Raw genomic sequence first — 22,019 nt, forward strand, 5'->3', positions numbered from 1 at the left:
AGTCCTAGGCCCCTCCACCCATTATCTAGTCCTGATCTTAGAGAAGTCCCTCAAATCCCAGTGTGACAATAACTCATTGGATGAACATTGGATAAGTCATTCCTTAAATGTATCCCCGAATGCCTACTATAGAAGGATGACATAGAGACTTGGATTGTGGAATTAGAAGCCCTGGACTCAAACTCTGCTTCTGTCCCCTCACCACCTGTGTGTCCTTGGGCAAGTTACTTTCTCTCTGGTATTCAATGTCCTCATCTATAAAATAAAGGAATAAGACTGGATAACCTTTATGGTCCCTGTCAGATTTAAAGCCTATGTTCTTCCTGAGGACATGCCCCAGCCTGTTACCTGTCTTCTCTGATCCCTAACCATGAGATAACACAGCAGTGAAAATATACAATGCCCATTTCAGTTCAGACCCCAACCTTAATGGCAGAACAGATTCAGATCAGAATCTGGGTGTGGGAGAAGGCAAGCTTCCCACTTGGCTGGGTTCCCTGGAGAAGAGATCAAAAGACTTCCCTTTTTTCCTTCAGTCTTTCTTACAAAGAAATAAAAGGACATGGGGAGATTCCAGGACTAGTCCCAGGATTTGCTAGTTGTTATCACTGGATCACACACAAAAATAACAGGACGATAGGATTTCACCAAAGCTCACCAAAATGAGGAAGCTTAGAATGTAGGTCAAAACTACAAACAGCTCCCTATGAGAAAACATGACAAGGATCTGACTCCCTTCTGATGGATTTTTTTTAAAATAGCATTTCCCAATGATACATAAAAATACAATTTGCAAAACCAGACTCTTTCCCAGAAATGACACTAGGTAGATAAGTTTTGAATGTACCATCTGGGCCTGTGCTACTGACTTACTAGATTTACTAAGTGGCCCCTTACTTGTTTTTATTCATTCATTTGTTCAACAAACTTTTATCAAATGCCTACTTTGTGTTAAGCACTGTTCTAGAAACAAAATAAAAAGTCCCTGCCCTCAAGGAACTTGCACTTTACTTGAGGAAACAATTGTATAAGTAGCTAAGTAAGTCACCAATAATACAATTCATTCTAAACCTCTAAGTTGACTACAGTAGAAAGCTTACCTATTATAGATAGAATTGGGACTCAGAGTCAAGCATTATCTAAGTAATATACATTATTACATAATGTCCTCTTTATATACAGAGGAATCATATCCAAGTCTACTTTTTCTTTTAGTCCAGGGGTTCTAAACATCTTTTGTATCTTGGAACCCTTTGGCAATCTGATGAAAACCATGGACTCTCCAGAATAAGGTTTTCAAAGGAATAAAATGAAACCCATAGTATTTCAAAGGAAATTAATGATATTGAAATTAAGGTGTGATGTTTTGCCCATCCAAGTCCACAGACCTTCAAAAATCTACCCCAGATAAAGAAGTCCTGTCCTAGGGAATGCCCAATAGGTAGTCTTAGGGATTGTTGCAATTCCACCTGTCCCTGCTCAGAGGTGAGTCACACAGGTAAAATGTATAAAGGACTGAACCTGAAACCTCAGTTTCCCATAGTAGAAAATCACTGACACCACACCAGCCTTCAGGCTTCCTTTAGGGCACACGGGTACATACACAAATCCAGATTCATATTTACAGTAAAAACCACATCACCACAATAGTTGGTTGAAAATACAATTCTCACTGAATCATACTGATAAGCAGACTGTTGAAATTCAGATCTTGCCTTCTCAGGCTTGGAATTTCAGACTCACTTTAAGATCAGTTTTCCCTTAAGCAACCAGAGGAGTGACCTGAAGAGTGCCAGAGGCACAAACTGAAGGAACTTGTAAAGAAGAACTCAGGGAGATACCCCAAAGGAGCACTTTGCTTCAGACATCATTTTTATTCACTGGATCCAATTGCTGCTGCTTATCAGAGCCTTTCGATTCTAATGCAAGCACTTGGCTTTGCTACAAATCAATGTATGATGTAAGTGATGCAGGGGAAAGTGATTTATGAAATGTAACAAAGAGTTTGCAAATCAAAGGAGCAAGGCTCTATTCTTTGAGACCTCTATGTAGAGTTCAGGCTCACGGGGACTTCTTGTAGCCCTTTCATAGTTCAGTCTCTCACTTCTCTTCCTCATTAGGTGGTAGACTCAAAAGGCATCAGTAAAAGCAAGAAGAATCCAGTTTCTGTCCTCATGTTTCTAAAGTAGACAATATATTGTGATGGCAAAACTAATTGTATTAAAAGAAGGAAGAGCAAGAAAGTCATATGAGACTAAATATGGCAAACCTCATCATAGCTCTAAGGAGTTTGGTTACCTAGGCAGCATTTTTTTGTGTATCTGTGCTATTTGGATTTATTGGGAAGGGAGAGGGAGACGGGTCATGCATAGGGCTCTGCTGCTCAAAAACAACAAAGGGCACAAAATGCTGACTCCTTTTCACAAAATCAATGTGAACTGGGCCCTTGACAATATCTGCTTAGTGCTTCTGTTTTCTCAGGAGTGTCTATATCAAAGATTGGGTAATCCTTAAAGTCAGAGTCATAAGACCCTAAAAAAGAGGGTAGATATGTAGAAATGGGTTACTGCTAGTGACCAGTAGCTATCTGATCTTCTGATCACATCCTTAGAGCTTTATACTGAAATAGAGTGAGGACTTAGCTGGCAAAACCCCATTGTTAACTCTATATTTGCTAAAAATTGCAGTGATGTCTGGTTTTTGCTGCCTACTCTGTTATAGATCTGGAGATTGAGAAGAGCCATGACTTGGTACTGGGGGTTGGCACTGAGGTATAAACAATTTTTTAAAGACCTCTTGGGCCAGATTATCTTAAAACCCATGAAACTTTGAGAAATACTGTACACTTGACATATTTGGGCATTGGATTGCTGAGTAAGGTATTAAAGTTGTTCCTCCTGAATGCAGACTAAGCATGGTAAGCATATATGGAGGCCCATCAACCCCATGAGACCTTCCAAAGTGAAGTCCGGTCTACACGGAGAAGGTTATGCATCAGTTTTCACTATTTTCACTAAGGCTGGGACTTCCTCCGGAACAGTCTACTTTGACCTGGGGCTTCCCCAAAGAGCCAGTCTGATCATATTTGAGGAACAGACTCGATCATTCATTTCCCCCAAAGTGGGGTCCAGACTGAACCATAGATAAGCCCCACCTTTTTCCAATTCTCTAGGTTCCCAGGGTGCTGCTAAACTAGACCAAAGCTAGAGATTTAACATTGGGCTATAATTAGGAAAGAACATGGCCTCTTAATCTCCCTCCCACCTCCAAACCCAAGGTACTAAAGCAGCAGTTGTTGACCTGGAATCCATAAAGTGAGGGTTTTTTATATTTTAAGAACTCTATTTCAATGGTGCCAATCAGAGAAGATGTCACAGAGAGGGTGGAGCAGAATTATTGTGAGGATCAGATGAAATATGTAGAACACTGTGCAAATGTAAAACATTGTATGTTAGTTCCTGTAACTCGTGATCCCTAGAGGACTCCAACAATTCTAAGAGGCAGAAGTGAAAAGAGGGTACATTCCAAGCATGAGGGACCACTGTTTGAATACCCAGAATCAGGAGGTGGGATGTTGAGCTTAGGGAACCTAGCAGTCAAGTTTTGCAAATGGTGTATGTAGGGGAACAATATGAAACAAGGCAGAAAAGTAAATTGGAGCCAAATTGAAGCTGGGCCACAGATGGTGGAGGGACCTAAAGGCCAAGCAGAGAAATGTCTATTTTATCTCAGAGGCAATAGAACAAGCCACTAGAGTTTTGTTTTTAAATAAGGGAGTGATATGACTAGAACTTTGTCTTAGGAGGATTATCTAAATAGCTTTGCGAAAGATGGCTTACAGATTGAAGAGATGGGAACCAGGGAGATATGAAATAGTTGTGTCAGCATCAAGAGGAATGAATTAAAATGGTAGAACACTCAATGAGTATGCATAAGCTAATGGGGAACAATGCCTGTAGTCTCCAGTGTTGCTAAATGAAGTGGGATAGTGGAAAGAAACCTAGATGTGTAATCAGACCTGAGTCTAAAGCCCAGCTCTGCCACTTGCTGTCTGAATGACTTTAAGCAAGTCCTTTATCCTTTTGAGCCCCTAGTTCCCTCCAAGGTCATCCACTGTATCCCAGAGCCATTGCCAGTCATCTAGACTTTTGTCTTGCCATTGGACTTTGATGATGCTGGTCATCATTTAAATACAATTCACATGTAAGTCAAGTCATCACCCTCATGATGTTATTAGTCCTCTTCAAGAACAAACAACATCCATAAAATGAGAAAGTTAGACTAAAGTTACCCCTATAGTCATTTCTAACTCCATGATTGTGAAAATTAGAAACTTTTCTATTATTTGATGTCATTGTTTGAGATTATATTTATAATGATAGGAGTCCAATATGGAGCAGCTTAGGCTAGGTCAACCTAATACTCATAGAAATATATAGGCAAAACAGTTGTATTTGTTCACTCTTAACTAGATGACTGGAGGATAAGGCCTGCTGCTTTTTTATTGGATGAATTCGACCTGCTGTAGGGGCCTTGAGTCATTCTCCTTCTGCTGCTGCCTTAGTTTTGTTTTTGTTTTTGTTTTAGTGAGGCAATTGGGGTTAAGTGACTTGCCCAGGGTCACACAGCTAGTAAGTGTTAAGTGTCTGAGGCCGGATTTGAACTCAGGTACTCCTGACTCCAGGGCTGGTGCTCTATCTACTGCGCCACCTAGCCGCCCCCTGCTGCTGCCTTAGTTAATGTTAGATCCTCCCACCAGTTTGTAGTTCCATTAAAGAAACTTCCCCTACCTGCCTTTCACTTAGTTTATTAATGAAGGGACTCCATGAACTTTTCCACCACATCCAGATCTGATATGGAAGGTCTTCTCCTTCATCTGGCACCATCTACCTATTCTCAACCAAACTCATTCTTTGGGTATATAATCTTGCCACCTGAACCCCAGCTTGAATATGTTCCCTCCCTAATACATATCCCTTATCCTGAAGCTTAGGTCTTGCATATAGTGACAAACCTATCAGTTTATATTCCATATAGCACTTGTGTGTATGATATGTTTGCTTGCTTGCTGCATCACATAACCACAAAGTTGATGATTATATCATTTCCCTGAATACCAATTTTTCTGGGAATTTTCAAAACAGGCATTTGCTATAACCTAAGGCATGAGGGGCCAAATAAACCAAAGGTCCTGTAACCCTTGGATAATGGCCCTTTGAGTGAAAAGTAAGGGGTAGATATGAAAGATGTGCAGGTAGAATCACAAGATGTGACAAAAACTAATTGAATGTCAGAAAGAAGAATCAAGGAATACTTCAAGATTGCTATTCACTGAAATTAAATGGATACTTAAGTGAGTGAATGTCTTTCTCCTTCTACACAATCTCAGAGGGTGATATTTGCTACCAAAGATAGAACTTACAATTCTATATTCCTTCTCTTACAATTTGTGCCACAGAATGTTAGAAAGAGACAAAACCATAGACATCAGTTAGTCCAGGGGGCACCAGAGGCAGTTCTCCTGAGCTCATAATAACTGACTGTTAAATTTTCAACATGAGCCTTTATACCTCAGAAATCAGCAAATGCTAAAAATCAAGACTTGATTTTATTTATTTTATTATCTAAAGTTAAGAAAGTGATGAAGAAAATTATAATAATGCAGATTAAACTTAAAAGAGTTGTGTGTACATTGATTTTTCTGGAGAGCCAGATGTTAAACATTTACCGACATACCACTAATCTAGTCTAACCTCTCAAATTCTAGATGAGAGAACTGAGACCCAGAGAAGGGAAGGTGATAGGCCCAAAGTTATAAGGTTAGTTAGTAGTAAAGGAAAGACTCCTGTCAATGATTTGAGTTCTGAGCATGCTGGTGTTGCCTATATCACAGAATCATAGAATTTGAGATTTGGAAAGGACCTCAGTGACGATCTTGTTCAACTCATACATAAAAGGAATCCTCATAATAAAATATGAAGTGGTTGTCTAGCCTCTACTTGAAGACCTCCAAGGAGAAACCTACCACATCTCTAAATAGCTCATTCTACTCTTACTGTTGTTCATTCATTTTTCATTTGTGTCCCACTCTCTAAGACCTCAACTTGGGGTTTTCTTGGCAAAGATAGTAGAGTGTTTTGCTATTTCCTTCTCCAGCTCATTTTACAGATAAGGAAACTGTGGCAAACAAGGTTAAGAGACTTAACCAGGGTCCCACAGCTAGTGAGTATCTGAGGTTAGATTTGAACTCGGGAAAATGAGTCTTCCTAATTCCAAGCACAGTGGGCTACCTAGGACATCAAAACTAAATTTATCTTCCTTACAATAGTTCTGTCCTCTGGGGTCAAATAGAAGAGACTCTGTTAGATATCCTTCCTTCCTCTATCTCACTGACAAATTTGATAAATGTACCATCTATGACTTTATTCAAATAATAAACAAAGATGCTACATAGCACAAGGCCAAACACAGATCCCTGGGGTACTTCTTTGGAGGACACAAACCATTACCAACTTTTCGAGTTGGGATGTCCAACCAGATCTGAATTTATTCAGTTGTATTATCATCTGATCCATATCTATCTTTTCCACAAGAATAACACAAGATACTTTATCAAAAGGTTTGCAAAAATCTGCTAGGTAAACATATAGTTTAATAAAATAAAAGTGCTAGATAAAATCTCTTGGCAAACTATATCCCTAGCATTCCCTTTGTCTTCTAGTTTTGGTAAACTTGTCAAAAAAGGAAATAAGGTTAGTCTCGTGCGACCTGTGCTTGATGAAACCAATATTGCCCCTTGTAAACTATCAATTCCTTTCCTAGATGTTAGTGAGCCATTTTGTTACTGATCCATTCTAGAATTTTCCCAGCTATGGGAGTTAAGCTCACTAAGCTATAATTTAGAAACTACATTCTCTTCCTTTTTGAAAATAAAAGACACTTGTCCTTCAGTCTTGTGCTATCTCTCCCATTTTTCATGATCTTTCAAATATCACTGAAAGTGGCTTACCAGATACATCAACCAGTATTTAGAGAACAAAGGAATATAATTTCTCTGGGCCAGGTGACTTGAATTAATCAAGGACAGCAAGACTCTCTTACTATCTCCTTACTTAGTCATTTTGTTGTTATCTCCAGTACAGGGGTCCATCTCCTTGGCACAGAAAACAGAAACAAAAGAATGAACAGCTTAGCTGCTTCTGTCTCTTTTTCTTCACCACAAGCAAAGGTCCTGTCCCTTCTCTAGTCCTCCTTTTCCTTTCAATATATCTATAAATAGTGAACAAATAAATTAATGAATTAATGAAAATGTTTTATTATTCTGAGCTTTAGCATTCTTGACACTATATTTACAGGACTGTACCACATTGTTAAATTCATTGCCTGCTTCCATCTTCTTTAAATTTCTTTTTAAAATCTAAGTTCATTGGTGTGTTTCCTATACATCCATATATCTCCCTTCAGATAAATCCCATTTTCCAACCTCATTGAAATAGTTTCACTTTGGCCTCTAAAACAAATTATAATTGCAGTGGTAGAGGATATGAGGAAGTATTTCATTTAGTTTCATTCAGTGCCTTGCATCAACAACACTATTTGTCTCCAGAACCAAATCTCCCAGCCCCATTCAATGGGACACAGTCTACTCTGGCTCTGTGAACAAACTGATTAAAGGAATACTTCCTCATAAGAAAGTTAGAGACCAGGTGACATTACAGGAGACAGAACACATTTTATGTGATCCAGTTTGCCAACTAGCCATTGTTTATAAAATTGCCAAAGTTCTTGCTTTAAAATCCTCTCTGACCCTTTTGGAATCCAGGGGCTATCATTAAACCACAGACTTAAAACACTATTGAATGTCTTCCACTGCACTTGAATCTTTTTCAACAACCAACTATGTGATTGTACTTCAATTGTCAAACTCCCTCTCCATAGAACTATTGAAATAAGTGTCAGGGTCCTGTGGCCAGGGGTCACAATTAATTCTATTCCTTGCTATATCACCAAATAAATCATAAGAACACTAACCCAAGTCCAGTGAGGCCAGTGAACTTATCTACATAAACCAGCTTTCTATTATCAACCACCACAACTGGCAGTAACTTCATTCTACCTCAGAGAGGTACAAGGGTTCAGTGCTGGTTCTCTGAGGGAGGAACAACTCATCTCTTGCCATCCTTTTTAATTGTTCTATCCAAGAGATTGAGGATACCCTTGGGGACCACATCATTCCCAAAAATGAAAAGAACCACTAGGTAAAAATATTCACTACCTATAATTTCTGCCAGAGTTCTAAATTCAGCTTATTAAGTCCAAATCAAATGTGATATATTGAGAAGCTTATCATTTGCTGAATTTGCAATGTGGAACCCCATAGGAATTCTGAGCTAAAGGCATATGTCTTCCTCTGACATCACAAAAATCTCTTGGTTTTGAACCTGAAATTGACTGGGGACATATGTTCTCTCTCTCTCTCTCTTTTTTTGGGGGGGGCAATGAGGGTTAAGTGACTTGCCCAGGGTCACACAGCTAGTAAGTGTCAGATTTTAATTTAGGTCCTCCTGAATCCAGGGCTGGTGCTTTATCCACTGTGCCACCTACCTGCCCCCCATACCCTCTCTTTTGGGCCATCTATCCACAAGGATACGTATTTTGTTCCCTCAAAATGTAGTCTTGCCCACATGGCAACCTCAATAATTTTTTTCAGTCTTTTCCCAAAAAAATATGTATTTCTTTTTAATTTATGGAAAAAACAAGCATTTCCATAACATAGTAGGATAAAGAAAGATTATTTCACATGAAACTGCAAATCTGTTATGTACAACTTGCCATAAAATGAGAGTCTGAGGGATAGGCCACTATGGCTAGATCATCCACATACTCCAGGTCACCGGTTTTCCTTTCATACAATTTATAGCCTAATCCTAATCATAGCCTAATCATAATGGCCTCCACTGCCCACACCCCGCCTTCCAGGTTTACAGATAGGGGCCCTTGTCTCTTTTTTTTTTTAATTTTTTTTTTTTTTGCAGGGCAATGGGGCTTAAGTGACTTGCCCAAGGTCACACAGTGTCAAGTGTCTGAGGCCGGATTTAAACTCAGGAACTCCTGAATCCAGGGCCGGTGCTTTATCCACTGCACCACCTAGCCGCCCCGCCCTTGTCTCTTATGGGAAATCCAAGAAACACTTGCTGGGTCTGCTTTGACCTCATTTATGTTTTCATGCCACATGTATACACAGATTCTGAAAGCACATTACCCAGTTCTTTCCTTGAGTGGATTGACTTATCATTTCCTGTTGTTGTTTTTTTCCTCACAGACTCTTAACAGTGCTCCTGCAACAGTCGAATCTCAATGAAATAAATCACCAGGACAATGAGGTGAGCCAACCCTCTTCAGAGCTTACTGAGGTTAAAAGGCCTTCCTGAACAATTTCACTTTCATTTCTGGCTTTTTATTTTTGACACTTGGGTCAGTGTACTTACCATTTCCTTAGTGATATAGCAAGGAATGTAATTAATTGTGACCCTGGCCACAGGACCCTGCCACTTATTTCAAAAGTTCTATGGAGAGGGATGGAACTATTGGAATGATGCCGCCTGCTGGAGACTTACTGTAGAAAAGTTCCAACATGAAAGGAAGGTCTTTGAGGGCAAGAACATGTGTCTTTTCTTTGGCGTCAGGAAGTGACATTTGCTAGTGGGAGGAAGAAGGAAGAGCTGGGCGCTCTGACTCGTGCTTTTTTCCTGAGGACTCTGGTGGAGAGCGGAGCTAGAAATGTGCTCTCCCTTTAATAGATAGGAATGTAGGTCTTTCTCTCTCTCTTTACCAAATTCTTATTCTCCTTAATAAATGCTTAAAAGTCTAATTCTTGCTAAAGCTTATAATTTATTGGCGACCACTCATTAGATATTTTAGTCAGTTTAGCTAGAATTTTAGCCCTTAACAGGGAGTTTGACAATTGAAGTACAATCATATAATTGGTTGTTGAAAAAGATTCAAATCTGATGGAAGACATTCAATGGTGTTTTAAGTCTGTGGTTTAATGATAGTCCCTGGATTCCAAAAGGGTTAGAGAGGATTTCAAAGCAAGAACTCTGACGATTTTATAAACAATGACTAGTTGGCAAACTGGATTTTGCCCTTGATGCTCTCACATGCCACACACCATATGGTGAAGGGGAAAGGACATTAGGCTGTGTCACTACCACCACCACCCCCAGCCCATTCAATAATCTCCTGTGGCTTCCTATCATCTCTAGGATCAAATATAAAATCCTCTATTTGGTGTTAAGAGCCCTTCATAATCTTCTTCACAAACACATACATTTCCAGTCTCTTTATACCTTACACCCTCATATACTCAGGGATCCAATGATGCTGGCCTCCTTTCTCTTCCTCCCACAAGACGCTATCTCCCAACTCTGGTGATTTTCATTGACTGTACCCCATGCCTGAAATGTGCTTGCTTTCTCTCTCTCTCTCTCTCTCTCTCTCTCTCTCTCTCTCTCTCTCTCTCTCTCTCTCTCTCATCTCTGCCTCCTGGAGTCCCTGTCTTTCTTCAAGATCCAATTAAAACCCTACCTTGGAAGCCTTTCCCAGGCCTTTTTAATTCTAGTGCCTTCCCTTTCTTGAGTATTTCTAATTTATCCTGAATATAACTTATTTGCACATAGTTGTTTGCATGTTGTCTTCTTGCCCATTAACTCCTTGAAAGCAGGAAATGCCTTTTGACTTTCTTTGTACTCCTAGTACTTATCACAGTGCCTGGTACATAGTAGCCATTCAATAAATGCTTATTGACTGACTCAGGGAAAGTCACTTAATCTCTCAGTGCCCCAACCAACTCTTTAAGATGAAGTTCCAAGACATTTTCAGATATTCATTGGTAGGAGAGGTATCCTCACTGGGATTGCTTATATCAATGAAATGAAAAGTTCAGTCAAAACAAATTTACACAATTTTATACAAATATGCATGCATTTGGAGGTACATTTCTGTTGGTGCAGGAACCCATCAATAGTACAACAGGATGTACTATTTTTCCCATTTGGTTATTTGATAGAAAAAATTCACCCATGCACAAGTTTCTAGCCTCACAAAAACAAGCTGGCTACTGATGATGTGAATCTCCTGATCTTCCTATGCCCTCCTCTTGCAGGAACCACCAACAGATAAACCACCAGGGTCAATTAGAGAGCTACAGACAGGAGAATAGAATTCTCAAGCCAATTCTGCATCATTACAAGTAATAGCTTACTTCAAAAGGATAAATCTGCTATCTCCAAGCCACAGAGAAGCTGCTTCTTGCTCTCTCCCCTGTCCTGGAATAAATGACCACTATTTTTTATACTTGTCATTAGATTGGGTTTTTTTGTTTTGTTTTGTTTTGTTTTGTTTGGGGGAACAACACCACTGGTTTCAATGTTGTAGGAACGAATTCCCTCTATCAATGCAGATTAGCCCCTAATATTTGATGTAAAGGCTTACAGAGCTGTCCAAGGTTCTGAGAGGGGAAGGACAAGCCCAGGGTCACACAACCAAAACTTCTGACTCCAAGGCTTGCTAGCTATCCACTATACCAGGTAGCTAAATTGTTGTTATCATTGTTGTTTATAATTAGGTCTTTGTTTTTTTCAATTAACAAGGATTTATTTTTTTCCTCCTTCATACCCACCCATGTCCCCCATCCTTGTGTGTGTGTGTGTGTGTGTGTGTGTGTGAGATCCACTCAGGAACTGCCCGGCCAGTCCACCTTTTCAAATGGTGGGATCAGGACACTAAGACGCCACATCATAGGATTATTGATCTAGAAGATTATAGATCTTGAAAAGACATATAGTCCAATTATAGATCTTGAAAAGATGTCCAATCCAACCCTTTCGTTTGACAAATGGGGAAACTGAGGCCCAAGGAAGTGAATAAGACTGCCTAAAGTCACATAGGTAATAAAGAACAGAGCTGGGATTTGAGCCCATGTGCTCTGACTCCAAGGCCAGTACTTTTTCCATTGAATTGCACTCTAAGGCCAATAGGAGAGAGGCCCCAAGTTCTCTGCCTTCCTCTAGCAGAGAACTCTTCTGCAAAGACTCATAGTGCTGATTGAAGCATTCTAACAGCTCCAAGAGCATACTCAGCACTTCAAGGAACCTCCAAAACATGCAGTTTATTTCCCTGGGCTTGGAGAAGCCTACTATTTCTGCCACTTCCTCTTTGTTAGGTTCTGCAGCATTTCCTAAGCATAGCTGAGGACATTGTCTATTTGATCATAGTTGTGTTCTTTCCTTCCCTTCCCTCAGTCTGTTCTTTTCAATCTTGTCATTGCCAGTGGAAGACAATTTAGAGAAAATCACTAGGTTCAGGAATTCATGGAAGTCCATTTGGGAAAAAAAGACAATTCTGCCTCAGAAAGGACACACCCAGGATCTGATTTCCCACATTGCACTGATTTATTTCCTGCTTGGCCTCTCAGTATATCGAACAAACAATTCTTCCTGCCTCCTCAATTCTAACCTCCCCCATCTCCATCCCCACTCATCTTATTTCCCCTATCTGTTCTAAGCAAGAGTGGCCTCCTTTACACAAGAAAGGTGCAAGCTGTTCGCAGAGAAAGATTTTATCTGCTTCTTGCTTCCAAAATGACAAGGAGCAAATGAAGCTAAGCCAAGAGAAATTAGAGAAAGGAAAGGAAAGGATGACACTGATGCGTGTTATTATTATTAGGAAAGCACACACCTAAGCAAAGAAGTTTGGAAGAAATTCTTTTCAGAGAACAATTTAACAAGGAGTACTGACCTACATTCTATCATAGAACAGGAGAGCTAGAAGGGACCCAAGAGAACCTAGGCCACCTCTCATTTGACAAATGAGACCCTCGGGGGTAATGGGACTTATTATTGTTGTTGTTATCATTATTGTCCAAAGATGCACAGCTAGTTAACTTAAGAATAAGATCTAGAACCAAGGTTCCCTAATTGCCTCATCCATGTTCTTCCCCTCCATCATGTAATAGCAGATAAGTATGACAGGATCAGTCAAGCATCGATTTAGAGATGGAAGGGACCTTAGAAACCATTCAGTCCCAGGCAGCTTGGTACAGTGGAAAAACCCTGTATTTGAATTCAAAGGACTTGAATTTGAACCCCAGCCTTGATATTTCCTACCTATGTGACCATGGGCAAGTCATTTAATCTCTCTGTGTCTCAGTTTCCTCATCTGTAAACTGAGAGGGTTAAACTTGGTTGACCTCTAGGGTCCCTTCTTGAATTAAATCTATAATCCTATTAAGAACCTCATATTATAAATAAAGAAACCAAGGCCCAGAGAGAAGGAACTTGGCCAAAATCATACAAGTGGTAAGTGGTATAATTAAGATGCTAATCCAGATTCTTTGACTCCAAATCCAGTATTCTTTCTATAACATCACCCTGCCTCCAAGAAGTGAAGGGCCGCTTAGTACATATATAACTTGATTAAAAATTACACTGAAGGACAGCTATGTGGCACAGTGGATAAAATACCAGCCCTAGATTCAGGAGGACCTGAGTTCCAATCTGACCTCAGACACTTGACACTTACTAACTGTGTGACCCTAGACAAGTCACTTAACCCTCATTGCCCCTCCCCACGCCCAAAAAATTACATTGGACAAAAAAATTAGTGGAGGGGAAGAAAAGAGGAGTATGCTTTAACACATCTCTCACTTCCTAAAAAGATAATCCTTCGCACAGTAGCAAAGGCAGGTCTACTGGGATATTGCCCAAAACTACCAAAACTTACTGGAGTGGTGAGCACTTATTCTCCCTCAAAAGCATGTTGTTATTCAGTTGTTTTTGGAATTTACAATTCTTTGTGACTCCATTCAGGGTTTTCTTGGCAAAGATACTGGAGTGGTTTGCCATTTCCTTCTCCAACTCACTTTATAAATGAGGAAACTGAGACAAACAAGGTTAAGTGACTTGTCCAGGATCACACAGCTAATACATGTCTGAGGCCAGATTTGAACTCAGGTCTTCCTAACTCCAAGACTGACATTCTACCCACTATGCTACCCAAAAGCATAGAAACAGTTAAAATTAGAATAATTAAAATCATTAGTTGAAATAAGAAGTTATACATAGAGGCCAACAGAAAGGCTTATGTTGGGTGTGACTGCTACATGTGTAACTAAAGAGAGGGCCCCCTGAAATGATACTGAAAGACATAATCAAGGAATTCTATGGCATCATCACACGGAAAAAAATGATAGATGACTGGTGGACAGCCAAAATCCCACTACAAAAAAGTGAGAAAGGCTTACAGAATGTGGGGTGGACCCACTGTGGTCAGCTTTTAGGAAAATATAAACTAAACATCTCAGTGGACAGGCAGGCAGAAGTGGGTTCTGATCCCTCAGACTAATGAAACTAAAGAATCATTTGAGTATTTAAGAAGAAAATACCAAATGGCTCACTTTCTCCCCTCATTGGTCCCTGGGAGAACTCCTTTTTGTTCTGCCCTTACCCCTCATGGCCCACTGATCAATGACCTCTCATTGTCCTGATGCCTCTCCTCTCACACCATCCTGTATTTCCACAACCTAATTTGTGTTACTAAGTTGATTATAGAGCATTTTTCTTTTTGTGGGGCAATGAGGGTTAAGTGACATGCCCAAAGTCACACAGCTAGTAAGTGTCAAGTGTCTGAGGCCTGGTTTGCACTCAGGTGCTCCTGAATCCAGGGCTGGTGCTTTATCCACTGAGCCACCTAGCTGCCTCCAATTACAGAGCATTTTTAAAGCTTTCTCCAAGTGCCAAATTTTCTAGGTTAGCCTTTCTTTCTTTTTTAGAGAAGGGAGGAGTCATTGTACAGTGGGTTCCTGTTTAAGTACACAACTTTCAAACAACTCCTACAAGTGAGTGAGTTGGGGGAAAGTCCAAATCAGCAGTGCCCAACCCTTCCAAGAAGACAGCTGACCCTTATTCCCCAATTTAGAACACCTGGATATGCTTCACTTAAAGCATTTCAGGAGAAAAATCTGTCCTTCTACTAAAGTAGCTTCCTACTTAATGCTATGAAAGTGTCTGGGTAGGCAGATACCCAGTGAGTGGGTGTGCACTTAGATCTGTGTATAGACATGCACATATCAACAAGGTGTGTGGGGGGGAGCTATAAAGCAAAAAGATTGCTCTTGGACAAACCTATCCAAACTTGTTCATCAAAAAAAAAACAAAAAGTTGTTCTTCAAAGTCATTACCTTTAGAACCTACATAGTCATCCCACTAATATTTCCATTACTCAAAATATGTTTCAGAAGTTCTCAGAGTCAGCCTATAAGTTTGACAAGAAAAATAATTGAAAAAGAAGAGAAAAAAAGAAAACTTATTATCTTCTACATCACTCACCTTATTCATCAAACCAGTTTCCAGATGTTTTAGCTGCTTCTAAAGTCATCTTTAAAAGCTGAAGATGTTCCACTATAAAGGTTATTTAAATGCTACAGCATCTAAAGACAAGTCTAAAAATCAGCAAGGTGACATAGGCCTGGAGTTCATATTGGGTCTTAGATTGTTGTTAGCTGTGTACTCCAGGCAGATTATTTCACTTCTCTCTGCCTCAGTTTCCTCAACTGTAAAATGATAATAACAGCCTCTCAACATTACTATGAGGATTAGATGAGATAATATTTGCAATTACTATTATACATTACACATAATGAGCATTTAATAAATACTTGTTTCCTTACTAAAAGAGGAATAGTAGGGGCAGCTAGGTGGTGCAGTGGATAGAGCACCAGCCCTGGAGTCAGGAGTACCTGAGTTCAAATCTGGCCTCAGACACTTAACACTTACTAGCTGTGTGACCTTGGGCAAGTCACTTAACCCCAATTGCCTCACTTAAAAAAAAAAAAAGAGGAATAGTAAAAGTTCTTAGCAAAGGTGCCACCTACCAGAATAAGTGAAGAGCCTCCAAAGTCAAATAATCAGAGGGGAACATTCTGGGGATGTGTGAACACTGGTATATCAGCAATGAATAAAGTTATGCTTCATTATAGTGACACCATTTGTCACTCTGCAACCATGTCCTGAGGGTTTTTGAGTTTCACAAACCTGAACTTGTTTATATGGAGTTTGCTATTACATATCTAAGTGATAAAATTTAATTTCTCTTTGGTTTTTTCCTCTCTTATATGGTATCTCAATTAAATTGTGCACACTTCTGTCCCAAGAAATACATTATATACATATACATAGTTTCTATATTTATATGTGTGTACATATACATGTACATTATATATAGTTTGATACTTTTTATTTTAGTTATTTATCAATTAACCATCCTACACAAACATGCACTCATGCGCTTATGCACTCTCTCACACACACACACACACACACACACACACACACACACACACTTCCATAAAATCCTCCCTTGTAACTAAGAAATATAGAACTATCACCACAATAGTGCGTGACATGTCTATCAGTACAACATTCTGGTACGTGCAATATTCTGTACCCATATTCCCCTTCCCCTTCTCTTTATGCAGAAGGAAGTGTGTTTCCTCATCTATCATCGTGGATGGAAAATTGATTGCTACATATAATGGGAGACCAACTTTTTAGTAGACCTATGTATATGTATTTTATATATGTGTTGTATATTTTCATATATAATTCTACTAAGTTCATATATATATATGCCTTTAATAGAACTATGAGAACTATATATGGATATGGACATAGAGACATGGATATGGTTCTACTTAATTCTATAACTATATATGCCTGTTAGTAGAACTATGAGAACTGTATATAGATATATAGTTCTACTAAGTTCCACATAGACATATATATACATATATATACATATATACACATATATACACATATGCCTTTTGGTAGAACTGTATGTGTGTGTATATTATTTATAACTATGTATGTGTGTATATATATAAATTCTATAAATATATATTTCTTACACTAAATTTGTCATTTCTTCCTGTTCTGTAGAGGAAGTAGTAAAATGGGAAACTTTTTGTGTTTTATTTTTATATGATGACTCTTACTGGCCATTTCTATGTTTCTAGTAACTAACAGTCTATTTCTAGCTCCTGGTTATCATTTTCCGTTAGTCTTTGGGACATACACTATTCTTGAACATGATGGAGAATCTCCAACACAATCAAAAAGAACAAATTAATTCAGCAATTCTCCTGGTACATCAAAGTTGTCATTTTGCAGGTTGAGGAATAATATTTTCTGACTCCCACTGCACGAAAAGTTGGAGAATTCCATTTCCTCCACTTATACAAAAAATAGTTACTACTAGAGAGACAACCAGATTCAATCCATCCTTTATTCCAAGGGTACCTTCCTGGGATTTTTTTTTAATGAAAGAGAATATGACAGGAAGAGGACACAAGCTGAACACTCACTGTTCTCTGATTATTTTGTTCCTCTCTCAACCACAGCCCCACTGTTTGCACACAGCGACCTCCCACATCACACATTCTTCCTCGTGCATAGCTGCAGGAAAGTGCAGTCTGAAACTTGAAACCCATGAACACTTAATCGGGTTTCAGGTTCAGACATGAACTTCTTGCTGACTTGAATTTTTAAAAAATTCTGAGAACCTATTGAAGGAAATGGGCCTCTTTAGGAGCCTGAAATTTCAGCTGAAAACACAGACTCGGGAAGCTAAATTACTTCATTTCAGAAAGAGCACTTGTCCCTTTCTTCTTATACCAAAAAACAAAAACAAAAACATAGCAGGATTCTGGGTGGAGGTCATAACTTGAACTACATCAATCCAAGAAATGGTTTGGGATTAAATGAAGCAGTTTGGTACAATGGGAAAAGGGGAAGAGGGTAGATTTTGAATCGGTGGGTCTGGGGTCAAATTTAGGTCCTTCCTGAGTTCAAATCTGATCTCAGACACTTACTAGCTGTGTGACCCTGGGCAAATCATTGCACCCTTTTTTGCCTCAGTTTCCTCATCTATAAAATGAGCTGGAGAAGGAAATGGTAAACCACTCCAGTATCTTTGCCAAGAAAGGCCCAAATGGAGCCACAAGGGGTCGGACACAAGACTAGAATGCCTTGAAAGTCCTTTTCAGTCCTCAATTTATGATCTATAATTCCCCTTGTGGAAGTTATCTTCCTGATTAAATGCATCTTTACCCTTGACTCTTTGAGCAAATGCTATTGCAGTATTGTAAATCTCTCTGTCTACCAGCATTTGCACAAGTGACTCCAAAATGACTTCTGACATTCAGTGCAGGGGAGAGTCCCTGAGAAAAAGTCACCAAAACCTCACAAGTCATTTATCTTCATCAGAAACACCCACTTAGTTCTTAGGACTTGCAAGCTGGAAGATACCCTGGGTCATCTAGTCCAGCCCCCTCTCCTCAGATGAGGAAAGTGAAATACAGATCGGGGAAAGGCACTTGCCCAATGTCAGATGGGCAGTAAGTGGCAGAGCTGGGATCCCAATCCAGACCTTGTGGTTCCAAATTCAGTTCTCTCTCTCTCCGTGGTACCCTAAATTCAGTCATTTTGTTTGAAAAACTACCATCATCTCCATGGGCAAAAAAATTTATGGGTTCTTTCCAAATCACCAGAGATAGCTCTGCTCCTAGTATCCAGTAACAATGTAGCCCTTGGGGGCGGCTAGGTGGCGCAGTGGATAAGCACTGGCCCTGGATTCAGGAGTACCTGAGTTCAAATCCGGCCTCGGACACTTGACAATTACTAGCTGTGTGACCCTGGGCAAGTCACTTAACCCCCATTGCCCCGCCAAAAACAAACAAACAAACAAAAAAAAAAAAACAATATAGCCCTTTCTGTTCAATTATGTGCAGGAATAATTGGTATTTTTGCCAGCTTCCAGTAATGTCTTGCTTTTCTAGGATTAAGGAGGTCAATAAACATTTATTAAGTACCTACGATGTGCCAGGCACTGTGCTAGGTGCTGGGGATACAAAAAGAGGCAAAAAATAATCTCTGTCCTCAAGGAGCTCACAAATCTGACGGATCTGATCATAGATTTAGAGCTGGAATGGATATCAGTGGTCCTCATTTTACAAATAAGGAAACTGAGGTCCCACAAGGGTAGTGTCTGTCATAGGTAGGATTTGAAGCCAGGTTCTCTGACTCTATAGCTAGTTCTATTTCAACCATCCCTTGATACACACACACACACACACACACACACACACACACACACATACATACATATACATATACATGTATACATATATAAAATTTTTAATTTGTAGAATAAAACAAGTGTTTCCATAATATAGCAGAATAAAAAAGATGATTTCACATGAAACTGCAAACCTATTAAGTAAAATTTGCTATTTTAAAAAATATATAATAATCTTGTAATTTGTTTTCCTTTTTTTCTTCCATCTCCGCCCCACTCTAGAGATGGAGACTGTTAGACACAAATATGTGTGCATAATATCATTCTATATATACTTCTATTTATCAGTTCTTTCTCTAGATGCAAATAGTTTCTTCCTTCATATGGCCTTTGTAGTTAATTTAGGGGTTTTTTGTTTTGGTTTGGTTTGGGAGTTTTTGGTGAGGCAAATGGGGGTAAGTGACTTGCCCAGGGTCACAAAGCTAGTAAGTATGCTGGATTTGAACTCAGGTCCTCCTGAATCCAGGGCCAGTGCTCTATCTACTCTGCCACCTAGCTGCCCCTATAAATCATTTTAACACTCAAAGTTGTTCTCCAAACAATATTGCTGTTGCTGTATACAACATTCTCTTGGCTCTGCTCATTTCACTTTTCATTATTTCATGCAAGTCTATCCATGTTTTTCCAAGATCATTGAGCTCATCATTTCTTATAGCACAGTAGTATTCTATCACGATCATATACCACAATTTGTTCAGCCATTCCCCAATTGACTTTTACTTATTACAAAAAACTGTATTTTTCTCACCTAAAGATTGTCCCCTTAAACACTCACCAGAATGAAAATAGTTTAGAGGTGGAATAGACCATAGAGATCAAAGGACCATAGATAGATGGAGAGCTCAGAGGGTGCAGATTCCTCATTTTACAGAGGGGGAAGCTAACATCCAGAGAGGTGACCTGATTTTGTCCTTTGTGACAAGGCCGTGATTAAAGTCCAAGTCTTCTGACTTCTAGATATGTATTGTTTTTCCCTACACCATGCTGCCTAGATAATGAACAGCAGCTGGGGAGAGGGGGGAAAAAGTCTTTGGAGGGCATGGTTTTTGAGTGAATTGTACAATACCTACCTAATGTTTGTGTTTCAACTGACTCAGAGAGCTTCTTTCTGTTACTATATTGCTAACTATAGGGGACTTGTTTCTTTTTCTGATCCAGCCTAGGAGAAACAAAATGACAACCAGAATAGGAAGGAAGTTTCTCTTGACATTAGGTTGTTAACTCCTAGAGAGCCATGAACCACAAGGTAGATGACACAAAATCACAAAATTCTGGTAGATGGGGGTAAGAAGGTGAGAAATTAATTCACTTTACTTTTTTAAAAAATAGTTTTTTGGGGCAGCTAGGTGGCGCAGTGGATAAAGCACCGGCCCTGGATTCAGGAGGACCTGAGTTCAAATCCAGCCTCAGACACTTGACACTTTTACTTGCTGTGTGGCCCTGGGCAAGTCACTTAATCCTCATTGCCCCGCAAAAAATAAAAATAGTTTTCCATATAGACCTTGGTGGGAACACAAAATTCTAAAGTCCTAATAAAGTCTATGAAAGGCTATGTGTGAAGTAACAAACAGGGCAGAGAGTGCTGGGTCTGGAGTTGGGAAGATTCCTCTTCTTGAGTTCAAATCTGGCCTCAGACTCTTACTAGCTGTGTGACCTTGTACAAGTCACTTGACCCTGTTTGCCTCAGTTTCTTCATCTATAAAATGAGCTGGAGAAGGAAATGGCAAACCACTCCAGTATCCTTCCAAGAAAACCCCAGATAGGGTCACAAAGAGATGGGCACAACTAAAAAGCTTCTAAACACATCGTTGAGAAGGAACAAAGTCATCCCATCTATGGCTGATTCTCAAAGGACCCTCAGGATTTTTTCTCACAAGATCTAGTGAAATCTAACATTTGATCATTGGAGTTGAAGCCTACAAGGAGTCCCATACTTGAAAAAAGGAACAGGCAATCAGGAATGTTAAATTCCAGTTCCAGCCTTGTTTCTTACCCTTTGCTCCCCTCCACACATTCTACAATAAGATGACATTGGCCTTCTTCGGGGGCCTCCTAGAAGAAACTGCATTTCCCTGGTGATCCCTCATGCCCAGAATGTTCTCCCTCTGCCTCTTGGCTTCCTTCAAGCCTCAGCTCAAATCCCACCTTCTGCAGGAAGCTTTCCCCAGTTTCTCATGGTGCTGGTACCTTCCCTCTGAGATTGCCTCCAATTTATTCTGTACGTCTATTCTTTGGATAAAGTTGTTTGCATATAGTTTCCTTCATTAGAATGTGAGTATCTTGAGGGTAGGGACAGTTTTTGTCTGTTCTTGTAATCTAAGCCCCTAGCACAGTGCCTGGAACATAGGAAGCATTTAATCAATTCTCATTAACTCACTTGCTGAGTTGTTTGGCCAAATCCATGTGCTATGTGAACCTGAATTCTCCCCAAGGTCCCCAACCTTGTGTTCTCTCCTCCTCCATTCAGACCCAACACTTGGATAGAAGGCAGAATGCTAAGAGTTACAGAACCTTGGGGGCAGCTAGGTGGTGCAGTGAAAAAAGCACCAGCCCTGGAGTCAGGAGGAGCTGAGCTCAAATCCGGCCTCAGACACTTGACACTTACTCGCTGTGTGACCCTGGACAAGTCACTTAACCCTCATTGCCCCGCCAAAAAAAAAAAAAAAAGAGAGTTATAGAACCTTGAAAGTTCTCCTCAGAAGAGAATAAAGGGGAAAAATTAAGAGTTCTTTTTTGTCTAACCATGTCTCCCCTTAACAGACTATTGCTGGGTCACCAAAGGGGCAGGAAGTTCTGCATGAGCTAGCTTTGTACCTAGATATCAT

At 39.7% G+C, this 22,019-nt stretch overlaps 1 protein-coding gene across 3 annotated transcripts in view; it reads left to right on the forward strand.

Annotated features, from left to right (window-relative positions):
• ANKRD55 (ankyrin repeat domain 55) overlaps positions 1-22,019 on the forward strand; it is a 128,189-nt gene that overhangs the window by 59,771 nt on the left and 46,399 nt on the right. For all 3 annotated transcript variants that reach the window (XM_043974967.1, XM_043974982.1, XM_043974992.1), the window contains exon 5: positions 9,323-9,383. In XM_043974967.1, the coding sequence (XP_043830902.1) occupies positions 9,323-9,383 (61 nt within the window). The remainder of the gene's footprint in view (positions 1-9,322; positions 9,384-22,019) is intronic.

Source organism: Dromiciops gliroides, chromosome 1, assembly GCF_019393635.1.
Source record: "Dromiciops gliroides isolate mDroGli1 chromosome 1, mDroGli1.pri, whole genome shotgun sequence".
Taxonomy (NCBI): Eukaryota; Metazoa; Chordata; class Mammalia; order Microbiotheria; family Microbiotheriidae; genus Dromiciops; species Dromiciops gliroides.